The 12,991-nt window shown below is 48.4% G+C and overlaps 1 protein-coding gene across 1 annotated transcript in view; it reads right to left on the bottom strand.

The window, feature by feature from the left end:
* LOC142575550 (mediator of RNA polymerase II transcription subunit 15-like) overlaps window positions 1–12,991 on the bottom strand; it is a 44,666-nt gene that overhangs the window by 27,484 nt on the left and 4,191 nt on the right. Inside the window, exon 3 of the mRNA XM_075684979.1 lies at window positions 12,749–12,800. Within this exon, the coding sequence (XP_075541094.1) occupies window positions 12,749–12,800 (52 nt within the window). The remainder of the gene's footprint in view (window positions 1–12,748; window positions 12,801–12,991) is intronic.

Below are 12,991 nucleotides of genomic sequence, written 5' to 3'. Positions count from 1 at the left end.
AAGAACAAATGCAAGGACGAACGGGCGGCAAGGCGTACCAACTACACCAACAAAAGGTAAATAGGCTACATAAGAGAGGTGGGGGCAAGGGGATAGAGGTGAGGAATAAGAAGAAGAAGCAGCAAGGCTGCGACGAACAGGCCGCGAGTGGGAACGATGGCTGTTTTCGCCGGGGCAGAAGAAGAGGAGACGGCCTTGGTCTTTTCCCAGCCGCAGACACGCAAAATAATCCCGGGATCCCGGCCGCCGGCTGCGTCGAGGAGGATGAGGGGAAAACCGGGGCCAGGCGCGGAGGCGGCAGCAGCAGAAACCGGCAGCGCAGCAGGAGCGAGCTAGCGCCGGGCGCCGCTGCAAGCGGCGGGCGCTCCTCGCGCTAGCGTTCCCGAAACGACGCGACCCAGAAGAAGCGGTAGTACACGTACGCTAGCCCGCCCGCGCGCACTCCCGTCGGGTCGACGCACGCTCGCACAGCGGGCGGGGGCGGCGAGGGAGCGCCGGGAGCAGCGAGCAGGGAGATTCCCGGGGTTCCCCGGGAAGAAGCCCCCCCCCCGCCACCTCCCCAGCATCCAGCCTCCTCTCCACCCGGGCGCCTCTCCTCGTTCGCCTCCTTCCACTCCTCCTAAGTTTTTCTGCCCTTTCCTATCGCAACACGCTTTCCCGTTTTCCTTTTCGCACACGAAAGCCCTCACCCATCAGTTTACGTTTCCCTGCCTTCCTTCGCACTCCCATCGCAACCAAGCACTCTTCCCTACAGATCCCTGCCCACGCCGGCCTCGCTTCCGCCTCTTCCCCGCGAAAATAAAAGCTTGCCTCCCGCTCTCGGCATCCAGTTTTCTTTTCCCTACCGCCACCGTCGCTATAAACCAGAGGAGGTCCCGCTTCCTCATTGCTCCCTTTCTTCCCCTTCATCCCTTCCAAGGCTGCCCACTCTCTGAAAACGCCTCTCGTGGCTCTCGCCCTCGCCTTCGGGCACGCCTTTTCAAGTACAAACACACACACTTCGCCGTTCACACACACAAGCGCGAAAAACTAAACTAAGCGCAATTCTAACTGCCCTCTCCCTACTGCCCCCCCTCAAATACATAGCCGCCATTGAATCGCCGTTCCTCTCCCTCACAAACCGCTTACATTCTTGGCTTCGTGACGCAACGCGTTCCTTCTCCCTATTTCTACCCGGGCCCTTTCACCACTCCTCACCTCTCCCCATTGCCCCACCCTGCTCCGCGCCGTTCTAACCTTCCGAGTTTTCGTTTCTCTCACCCGCTCCGCAATTCCCTCACTTTCTTTACCGGCCGTTTCGCCCTCCCCTTTCAATTTCCCCAGCACATCCTGAAACGAACGAGACCTCTCTTTCCTTAACCCGACACATTCATTCCTCCATACCCACAGTTTCCCCCGCTCGGGATGCGGCGTGGACTGCGCATGCGCGAGCCTTCCCCACTGCATTTCTCCCTCGCCTTCCGCGACCGCGCCTCGCGATTGGCCGACGCCCAGCGGCGGCGGAACGAAACCGCCAGACTACACGATGACGTTGTAGGGCGATAGCTCGGCCGCGCAGGCGCGGCTGTTTTGTCCGAACAAATTTCCCTCGGTGTCGTTTTCTGGGTCCCCTTACTTCAACCCTCCCCCCTCCCCCCATCTCTCTCTTCCCCGTGCATCTGCTATTCCTTTATCGGCACGGGTCCGTTCCCCGCTGCCCGTTTATAAACAAGCATCTCGTTTTTCCCTCGACCTGCCGCTTTCTTTTTTTTTAAATTTTCAGTTGGGGGAGCGTAATGTCCGGAACTATCTCGTGTATCGCCTGTGCTCGTAAACGAGCTGGACAGGCCGGGCAATGTGCGGTGCGACGAACGGCGACAATGTTGTGGAGGCAAGAGCAGCGCAAAGTGCAAGCGCCCGGCGCAACACCATGAGCGAGGGTTTAGAATAGAGGGATGATAAGAGGGGGCGCAGGCACTAGGGGAAGGAACGACGACTCAAAGTAGACGCGCACTACAGCTGCAATGGCGTTAAAGAACTTGAAGCATCGCCAACGGACAGCTCTGTTTATGTTTTTCTGGATCGATACAAAGCACGGGCAAAGTATGAAACAAAAGGCTTTATGAAGCTTTTTTTTTTCCTTTTGTTTTCACATCCGGTTCGCGAGGGTCACGGTATAGAATTGAGGTGTCGGTTCGTCGTCACCGTCAGCTTACTTGTGTCTACTTACTGCAGGTCGGGAGGCTTTTGCCAGGGTTCTGCAATCACGACTGTCTTGCGTCAACCTACCCCATTTTATGGCCGCAAATTTCCCAATTTCATCACACGACCTAATATTCTGCCGTCCTCGACTGCGCTTCCCTTTTCTTGGCGCCCATTCTGCAACTGTATTAGACCACCGTTTATCTGCCCCACGCCATTACATGGCCTGCCAAGCTCCCTTTTTTTCCCTCTTAATGTCGACCACAAGATCGGCTATTCGCGTCTGCTCTGCAGTACACACAGCTGTTTTCCTGTCATTTAACCATGACGCGTCAACGATGACGTGTCGGTTACGCGCGTTTAATGGCTGCTTAGCGCTACACGCGACGCAAACCTGTCTGAAACTCGAGCTGGCACTCTTGTAACGTAGCCGGGCTACCAACGACATTGATTGATTGATTGATTGATTGATTGATTGATTGATTGATTGATTGATTGATTGATTGAAGACGTTAATAATATGCAATCAAAGAATGTGATATGCGACTGAGGTCGTGTACAGACGAAGAGCACGATGGCTCTTCGCACGGCGAAGAGCCATCGATGCTAAAAGTTATCCGCAGGCATCACACCGTCACGCGCAAAGTCCTCGAAATCTCCCGACAGCGGCGCGTTTCCCGAAGCTGGAGCAAACTTCCGCAGGTCGGAACCTACTTTGGACGGCACAATACAAACAGTTGAAATTACGGGACGCAAGGTGGCTCGCGCATAACAGCGCTTGCAAACACGCAAGCCAGCCGGCAAAAGCCAGCAAATTAAGGCCACGCGGGCTTTTGGCTCTCGGTGTACGCAAGCTGCCTGCGTCGCCTATAATATATACATAAAGAAAGAACTCTCTCAAACGCAAACCTCGACAGCGCTTCTTTTGTGCGCTAAGCTTAGGAAAAAATGAAGAAAGTAAAAACAATACAGAACGACTGGTGCAGACAGAGGAAGGTAAACGTAGCGGGAACGAGCAAAACCGACGAGAAAAGAAGATTACGAGAGAGAGAGAGGGGGGGCTCACAAGTATAAGGAGGCGAGCCCGGCGCATGGCCGCAAAGGCCGGCAGGCCAGTCCGGCTTTCAGGGTTTTATGCATGCGACGGAGAAAACGTGCTCTGAATCCCTGAGAGGAACTTCAGAGGCCGCGAGCGTTCGTTCGGGATGCGCGGCGTTCCTGAACCGCGCGTGCGAATTCGCGCATCCGAGTGTAGACGCTGGCGTTCACATATTCAGCGCCGCGGGCGCAGTGAGAAAGGATGGCATACGCAGAAGGCTCGACGCGAAAACTCGCGCTCGGATTCGAAACTTAAACTAAGGCGTGGCTTTTGTGCGAGCGCACATCGCCGAGAGCTAGTCGTAAAAAAAAAAGAAAGCTAACAAATGAAAACAAAAACAAGATAAAAAGAAAGTTTATATTCGATGGCACAACCCTCCAAGCCGAAATTGTATTCCAGCAATCGCGAAATCGCTCTCCACTAGCCCTATATGCATACAGCAAGAACCCCATGATCTTCGAAAAAACATTTTTGTTTTGTTGTTATTCGTTCGACTCAGGCTTTTTAATCTCCCTTTAAGCCAGATCGTAAATATCGAACGAGCCCGCTCCTACATACAACCGCATTAGCTTCGCGTATTTCAATCGGGTAAGCGAGAAACCAAAACGAGAAACAAAAAAAAAAACACTCTTTCTTTTAATCTCACCCGCCGCTGTTTCCATTGTGTTCGCGGCTTCAATCAAGCCAGATAAAACGGAAACAATGGCGTAAAAGATGGGGGGGGGGGAATTTTTAAGAACAAAAACGTAAACACGGGCTAACTTCATTCGAGCTCCGCGCAACCGAGAGAGCAGGGCAATCAAGAGCGCATTGCCGTCGGAGGCAGGCGCCGATCGATAATCTCCACAAAACGCAGGGGCTCCTCGGGCCACCAATCTTTCTTGCTTTCTTTCTTTTTTTTTTTCTAGGTTACGAAAAACACCTTAAACGTTATTCGGTGAAGCCCTCAAATGTAAGTGAACGGGGCAGCTATGTCTGCTAGGCCGCGCGCCTTCAATCCACGAATACAAAAGAAAAAGGAAGAAAAAAAGGAAAGGAAAAGTCTAGCATTTAGGAACGGTTACGAGTAACATCGAAACCTCAGAGTCCGGACGAATTACTAGTCTTCACGCCGAGATGGAATTTCGCGCACTTCCGCGCCGCAGAGCCACACATCACACTCGGTCAATGTCGACCACTGCCAAGCGCAGGCGCTACAATAACGCTCTATATCAGCTGCCACAGAACAATCAACCCCACTGCATGGTTCCAAGCCTTTCCCTAAAGCACAGGATCTGTACCGGTAAAAACAGTTAACCCCTGTATTTCCCCAGGGGAATTTCTTTAGAAAATGTGCAGTCTTTCGACAGAACAAATATTCACTCAATGTACACTCTTCTTTTTATTACTATCCCTTAACGTATAGTTGCACGCCGTGCCGTCGAGACCTTCTTTAGATACATGTTATAACCTCTCAACACAACACATTTTACGCACTCCGCCTCCCTCACGGTTTCCTTCTTCCTCCTCAACTATAGGTTAACGTCGCTCCGTCGAAACTCTCTTTAGAAACGTATTATACCTTCCGATAAAGCAAACATACACCGCCAGGCACACGTTCCGCCCCGCCGAATGTCTTCTTCCATTTCTCTTTCGCGCAGGCGCCATACAGAGGAGGTGCTCGGTCAACGTCAACTCCTTCCGGCGAACGGGGGCCTCGTTTCCGGCTTCGCGAGGCGGAACACGTCGTGGTGAAAGAAGGGGGCGGCGAATGAAGGATCGCGGAAAAGCAGAACCCGAGCCTTCGCCGGGGGCCCGCCGCCGCCGCCGCGTTCCTTTTCGTTTCTCCCCATTCGGGAGGGGGAGGGGGGGGTGCGAACGGCGCGCGTGTAGCTATAGCTGTCTGTATAGCACATGCGTAAGCTTCGCCGCTATGTAAGCCCGAAGGCGCTGTGCTAGCAACTGCATGACGGGGAGCAGCGCCACTAATTAGAGAAAACAGCGAACGTCGCGTAATGCGCCGTGCACGGCGCGGTTGCGAACGGAAAGCGAGCAAGAAATGGAAGGGAGACAGAAATATACACGAAACGAAAAAAGCCGGTGGCAGGTGAAACGGAAGGAGTGTCTCGCACTTGCAAGCGATACAGGAATGACGAAATTAATGGGCCGTGTGTGTGTGTGTGTGTAGTCATGTCATAAGAAGCCAAGAAGCCATTAATTTATCGTTTCTTTATTTCATTTATTAAGCACAAGTAATTTCCCCTATGTTGTCCTTGGCGTCGGTGTTTGTTGGCTTCCGATATGACTAATAAAAAAATCGGGCCTCTCGGTTAACCCCCTTTCTCGTGTGTGGGTGCATGTGTGTGTGTGTGTGTGTGTGTGTGTGTGTGTATATATATATATATATATATATATATATATATATATATATATATATATATATATATATATATATATATATATAGACGCGACACGGTAGCGCGACGGTTGTAGAACTAATGAATTTAAATTACGGGATTCGACGTCCAGAAACTGCGCGTGTGTGTGAAGGGCTCCGCCGTTGAGAAGGGCTACGGATTAATTTTGGCCACCTCGGGCTCTTCACCGTGCACCTAAAGATGGTACACGAGCGTTATTTATTTTTTTTTTTTTACATGCTCCACGAATGCTTCATTCCCAGTCGCAGAACGCCATATCCGTCGTCATGTTTCACACACGCGCATGCGCGTATGTAAACGAGGATCCACTCGGTCAACAAGACGTACGCGTGCGTGAGAAGAGGTAAAAGAAAAAAAAAACTTTACCGTAACACGCAGTCAACACATCACGCGCCGAAAAAAAAAGAACTGAGACCCCTTATACGAGCAAGCTCTGAGAGTTAATACTACAGACACATCACACGAGCATTAAATGAAAATGCATTTCTGTTTACATTTTCTCTCTCTTTCCTTTTTTTTTTTTTTGGTCACGGGACAAACGTCAAATGAGACGGCGTCCAAATGCTCGAATGATAAAGGGGCAGTCCTCTTCCGAATATACCGTTCAGAATGTGCTTCATTTTTACTAACCAAGGTAAGCTAAGGATTTAAAAAAAAGGGGGGGGGGGGCAAAAGGGAATCCCCGAACGAAAACTGCCGGACCAGTTTTCAATAAAGTTTATTCTCTCTGCGTTATTACCACTCCATGCACCCTCAGAACGGAACAAGTGAAAAGAGAGGAAAGAAAATAATCCGGTGAACACCAGTAAAACGCGCGATTCATCCTATTAGAATGCCCAGGACAAATATATAGATCGAATGAGAATACCGCCGACGAAGACGGAAAGTACATATAAGAAGAAGGAAAATAGACCGCGAACGTACGGAGTACAACAGAGAGACAGCTAAGCCAAGCCTACAATCTTTCACCTGTGTTCTATCCTATCGCTCAGAGTTATCGCTCTAATACTTGCCACTGAACATAACCGCGCGTACAAGAAACCTGCGCACCTAACACAATGCAGCTGCCCTGCGAGAGCCGCCGATAAAGTACAATAGATCGCCGAGCCCAGAGGCGTCATGACGCTGAACACTGTAGCGGAGCGCCTAGGCAATTTTTCTTTACAGTTCGTACCATTTCGTTACACCGACAGAAGCATGCAGGCCAAGAAGAGCTCAAAAAAAAAAAAGAACACGCACACGCGCAAAACAAAACAAAACACGAAAGCGAGGAAAAGAGAGATAAGAGAAAAGCTGGTTTCGCGGAGAGGACGCGCTACTAAATGAAAAACAAATTAGAGAAGAAAAAAAAAACAGCGCTCTCATGGCGGACGGCGCTATGGGGTCGGCGCGCGAGAGTCGAGGAGCCGCCGTGACGTACGCGAGTCACAGCGTACGTCACCGCTACGACTGGCCAATGGCGTCGCCGATCCAAGCCCAGCAGCGCCGCCCTGCTTCCCGCTATATAAATATCCCAGCTTCCCTCCTCGCCGTTCCTTCCTTCCTTTTTTTTTCCGTGTGCCTGCGTCGTCCTGCGAGGGGAGATCCTTCGGAAAGGAATTAGGGGGAGGTGCGAGGACGGGGATGTGGCGGGAGAATCGGGAAAGAGAAGTGTCATCGGAGAACGATGAACAGGCCCCGGAGAGACGAGCCGAAAGCGAGATCGACCGGACAGGCACGTGGAGAAAGCGGCTCGGGCCGAAAAAGCAAAAAAAAAAAGGGGGGGGGGGAGACAAGCTCGCCTCACTACGCAAATAATTAACGCGACGACGGCCGACAACCCAGGCACGAAAAGCAGAAGCGGGCAGATCTCAGATACCGCTCTATGGGACCGAGCAGCCACCCCGTAACCGGAGGGCACGCGGGCTTCCCCTCAATTCTCCCACGTCGGGAGAAGAAAGTGAAGGAAAAGGCTACGGCCAACCACGTAAGGATGGCTACAAAGGAAAAGGGGTGAGCGCACTCCAAGCGGAAGCCGGCTAAGGCTTCGGATCGCGCGGGAAGGCCAGATAGAATACGCGGACTGGAAAGAGAATGAGAGTTGGTAAAATAATAAGCGCGTTACCTAACGCCGTCGCCACTAGCAACGCGTCATCTGATCCACCCTCCCGTCGGGACTAAGTCGCCCCTAATGAGCCAGCACCCGACCACACGTCCCATCTCGCCTAAAGAAACTGCGGTAATGATTCTCACGCACGTGTGCGCGATCGACTTGCCTGGAGTTTATATATATATTACAATAAAATACCGCGTACTCCAATGCCGAACCGACGACGCCAGAGCCCAACTGGTCCCCTGTAAAGGGTGCACCTCCTTATGACCAGCCGTGCTCAGGAAAAGCCTCCTTGCTTTGCTACCAATTTATGGAAAGGCCGCAAAGCGACCACGCACTTTCTGTGCAGTAAAGAAGCGGGTACGCAGCGTACCTGTAACATCGCGTTCGACAAGCTAGATTGCACGATAAATAACGCAAATCCGGCGTGCGCACGGTGAGAATCCCTGCGGTGTACAGCGACGAGTTCAGCATTGCAGTGAAGCCCGCACTCGTCTCCCTCCTCCCTCTCTCTGTTCACACTGTCCTTGCATTTTTGTTCTTCTTTTCGTTTTTACGCCGCTGTTTCCTAACTTAATTCGGTGGATGCAGTCAGCCTCCATCTAAGCTGCATTGTGCTCATTTCGATCTTGTTACATGTTACGTGCTAAAGTGCACGTGTGCCTTGCATATAGGGATGAATGCCCTTTATCTTTAATTGCATCAAGTGAGCCGGGACCTTCCAATATCAAGTTGCACAAAACAATTTCGTCTGAAGGCAATCAAGACGACAGCCGCTTTAGAGAGACCCCAGCTCTGGTTTAATACGGGAGTGGGAGACAGAAAAGTTAAATCGCACGTTTATTTGTTTTCCTTGTATTGTTGTTGTTTTCCCCCTCGGACAACGAGCGCCATCTGCCGCGACTATCAAGGATTCGAACGGCAGAAAGGGTTATCACACTATCGGCTCCAATGACGAGCGAAAAGTTCTAAAATGAGAACAGCTTCCACGTTAGTAATTTCGAGCTAGCCAAACAATGGCGTTAACGTTCCACTTTCCCGCAGTATACGTAACTAGACCTTTTTTAAGTGACGTGCGCACTGTTTCGCCGACAAGATACAAAAATAAAGCAAGCTGTTCCCTAAAAAGAAGAACGGTACAATAGCGCTCCCCATTGGCAAAAAAAGTTGCATACTAATATCAACATGCATTCTTCATATCGCACGGTACCGGACGCGACAAATCGCAAGGCATGTGGGTGATCTCTTTAACTACGCTTAGAAGCGGCTTTCCAACGCGCGAGCAAGGGTCCAATAAATATGCTGCAGCGCAAGTGAATACTTAAATTTAATTACTAGCGTTTCATTCGTGTCCGAATTTGGCATTTCCTGGCTTAACATCCATAACTGCCCGGCATTTATTTTTTTTCTCTCCACCAGGCAGGAAATTATACCACGACGGCGCAAAAGCCTTTTCAAGCACACAACTCATCGTAGCAACAACACAGCTGCAACTACAGTATACTAGATTTTAGTACACTGTAGCTGCAACCTGTCGGAAAGACACCTCACTATTCAGTAGGACTTAAAGCCTCCGAGACCTAAATGCAGATTTTGTTGTCTGGTCGCGGAGCCTAGCGCCACCTGGCGGTTTTCCGCCTCACGCGCACTGTTCCGCATTCGCTTTTCGCCACAGGATGGCGCCATCGTGTATCGGCAATTTTTTTTTTTTTTCAACGTTAAGGGCTGATGCGCTCTTAAGAACTGCACAAAACTTGCTTATCGAGTAGCGTTTCAAGTACAATCAGACACGCTTTAGCAATTACAATTCTTATTTCGGTTCTTCCGTATATACAAGGTTCTTTTTAACAAAGAAATAATGGAGTGGAGGGGGAGTAGAAAAAAGCGCGACAGTACAAGAATGTTAGAAAGAATCAAGTCATCAGTTTAGGAGTCCGCCGGTCAACGCAATGGTGTGGTCCCTACGGAGCCAGTTCAACAGAATGTATAACACCGACACTAAGTGTGCTACGTTTATTTTGCAACGCCCAACATGGTTTCAGTAATGTCGCGACAGAGACTGCAATGCTGTTCTTTTCTTTCGCTGCCAGCACAGGTGGGGTGCCACCACAAAAGTAATGTGGTTATACTTCTCCATAAAACGATGAGAAGCTAGTTTTGTAAAAATCATTTATCGCAACTCATTTTGAAAAAGGTTGCCAAATGACTGTGCCGAGATGACTTCACACCTCGCATCTTTGCTGATTCTCCAACAGCTAGTGAGAACTGCAAATATTCTCACTTTAGCACAAACACCTATCCACAGGTATGGCAGACGAAGTTTATTCAGGAAAAAGAACATGGCCGTAATTTTTAAACGCTGCATGTCAAACCAAGCTCTTCCTGAATGTGATAATGTGGGAATGATATGAATAACGAAGCAGTCACTTGAAGTCTCAGGATAAAATCAACTTGTTTTTATTTCTTAATGCATCCAGTGAGTAACTTAAGGCAATCAACATTCAAACTACACTTATCTAAAGGATCCACAAAAATAAAGTAAGAACATCTTTTACACCATCCCCTACTCATAATGACCAGACAAGGCAACTTTATTTATTCCATGTTTCTCAAGACTAATCAGCAAGAAGGTAACCAATTTTTAAGAACGTTCAGCAACAGTAGTCTTCACAGCTTGGTAATGCTATCTGAGTGTAGGATTAGGCACTTAGTAAAGTGAATAACTCCACTTGGTGCACTTAATTGTGTAACTCGGCTCGAATAAATTTCTGTAAGCCGAGATCTACGACTAGCGCAGGGCTTCTAGCAAGTGATGACCTTTCAAAACCAAATTCAATGAAGACATGTGCCTGCTTCATGCCTTCCTGACTCTTATCACAGCAGTACACGTGAGCATGTTCAGGCAAAGTGTAAGTTAATGTGACAAAGGAAACGCTGAAGTAACACATCAAATGGCATGGTACATTTCTCTCTTGTTCAGTGGTTTTCTGTGTGTCAGTGCGTCCATTGCTGTCTTTCTCGAGACCCACGGGATGTCCCAACAAACCTTTCATTGCCTCAGAGATTCATCATCATACTGTTTAGGATGCTGTTCGGTAATGTCAGCATGTTTGTCTTCTTTCATGAAAGAAGAAGCCTTATTTTCTGCACAAGACACAAGGTAGAAAAGAAGGCGACAGGACAGGATTCCTTGAGAATTGTGTGCAAAATAAGGCTTCTTCTTTGGCGAAAGAATGTTCTACAAGCCTGCCCAAGCAGCTACTCTGTTACATCTTTATCGTCTAATGCTTCAGTCTTAGTCACATTTTCATACGTAAGTACCATCACAAATCCTTTTTGTGTTCTCCGTGACGAGTGTAAAATCGCGTCTTTATATGTGGAATAGCATCTATAACTCATTTGAATGGTTAAACAGACCCTTCATGAGTAAAGTTGCCAATGTCGTATTGTAGACATCACAGCCATCTTTGTCATGCATTATAGCACACAGTGCCGACTTTACCTCTGCCAAGCATTGACAGTCACCAATATAATCAAGACACTGTTAAGGCACTTAGCAACAACAATCAGAAGGAAATAAGTCCGTGCTTTACTTAACACAAATCAGTATGCCCTCCTTTTTTTTTTCATGTTCAACCGATAAAAATATTGAAATACTGCAGAAATCTGCATGGTGTACATTGTTCTAACAAGGTGCTTCACACACTGGTTACACATCAAGGTTTTTCAGGGCTCAAATTTTGAGAGTGAGAAATAAAAGCATTTGCTGCTCAATTCGATGACTTTTGTAGCCTTTGAAGGGACTACCACCCATGGAGCACGATAGTGGTTCAAGTTGTGAGGTACACACCAGGAGTACCAAGCTGGCCAGAGCTGGAAAGCAGCTTCACCAAAAGAGCCACCGAGTCCCAGTTGTTCAATGTGTTCTTGGTGTTATTTAGGAAAGTACATCTCTGCAGTACATACGCGACACAGGTTTCATCGTGTGCCAGCACACAGTGACTGTACAAGGCTTTGTATGGTTGAAGCAGCCCCTCCCAATTATCACTAATGCATTCTCCAAGTTACACCCATGCATTGCCAAAGCCTGCCTTCACAAGTCAACATGTTCACTATGTTTACAAACTCTTACTTGTTACTAACAATGTGTAAGCCATGCACACAGACGTTTGTGTACACAAGCATACTATAGTAGCAGGGTGCAATGCCTAAGGGGCTTCATGGTTTAATTAAACTGCGGTTGTGTGCATATCACAGCCCTAACGATTTCTTGCATTGTTTTTCATTGTTTACAGTGTACTTACATGTGTAAATATGCAAGACACGAAATGACAGTAACAGCACAAGGCCAGAAGGAAAGAGAGCTTGAGGCATGAGCAGGTGTGGTGAGGAGGATTCTGCCTATTTGTGTCAACAAGCATACAAATACTACACACACTCACTTATTCTTGACACATAAGATAGTGAGAGCTTACTGCCTTCCCCACAGTTTTCATATATACACATAATCGGGCCGAATCGCAGAGCGTTGAACTGATGCTGAAAAGAAAATGCTCAAGCGGCGACACTTCGTCTTGAGTCTCCTACTTATTTCAGGCTTGCCGGTCATATGCTCACCTTACTCTTGTCCTGTGTTCCCTACATTGACATACAATGATGTTCCTTTGAAATGGAGTTCAGTGTAACACAAGCCAACTAACAAGAGCCTTCTGACAATGGGCTCCAACATGAGCCTATACCCACAACAATGGAAAAATTAGGTGTCTTGTCCGACACAGCTTGTTGCGTTTCCAAGAAGACAACTTCCAGCTGCTAGAAGAAACACTAATTGTGTAATCAAAACAATACGGATGATACCAGGCTTTAACATGGCCTTGCAGCCCTGATCAGGTGTATCATACTAAGTTCACTATGACCATATAAGTTATAAAACAGCATGCTACTTTAGCAGCCACTCACTCATTTCCCGAACATGGATGATGAGTCTTGCAACGTACGAAAGGTACTCATCCTGCAAATACAAACGTTGTTGCATCACTGAGAATGAAGACATCATTCAATGACATCGAGGGGCACTACTTAAACAGGACAAGGCTCAAAACTGGTCACTGCTGACAATGCGTCAAGGCAAGTTTCCCAGGCCGCTACAGTGGCTAAACATAATGTAAACATGCAAGATTAGCATTATAAGGCATTCCACAA

This window comes from Dermacentor variabilis, chromosome 3 (genome assembly GCF_050947875.1).
Source record: "Dermacentor variabilis isolate Ectoservices chromosome 3, ASM5094787v1, whole genome shotgun sequence".
In the NCBI taxonomy this organism is placed as follows: Eukaryota; Metazoa; Arthropoda; class Arachnida; order Ixodida; family Ixodidae; genus Dermacentor; species Dermacentor variabilis.
This window is presented reverse-complemented; position numbering and strand designations above follow the sequence as displayed.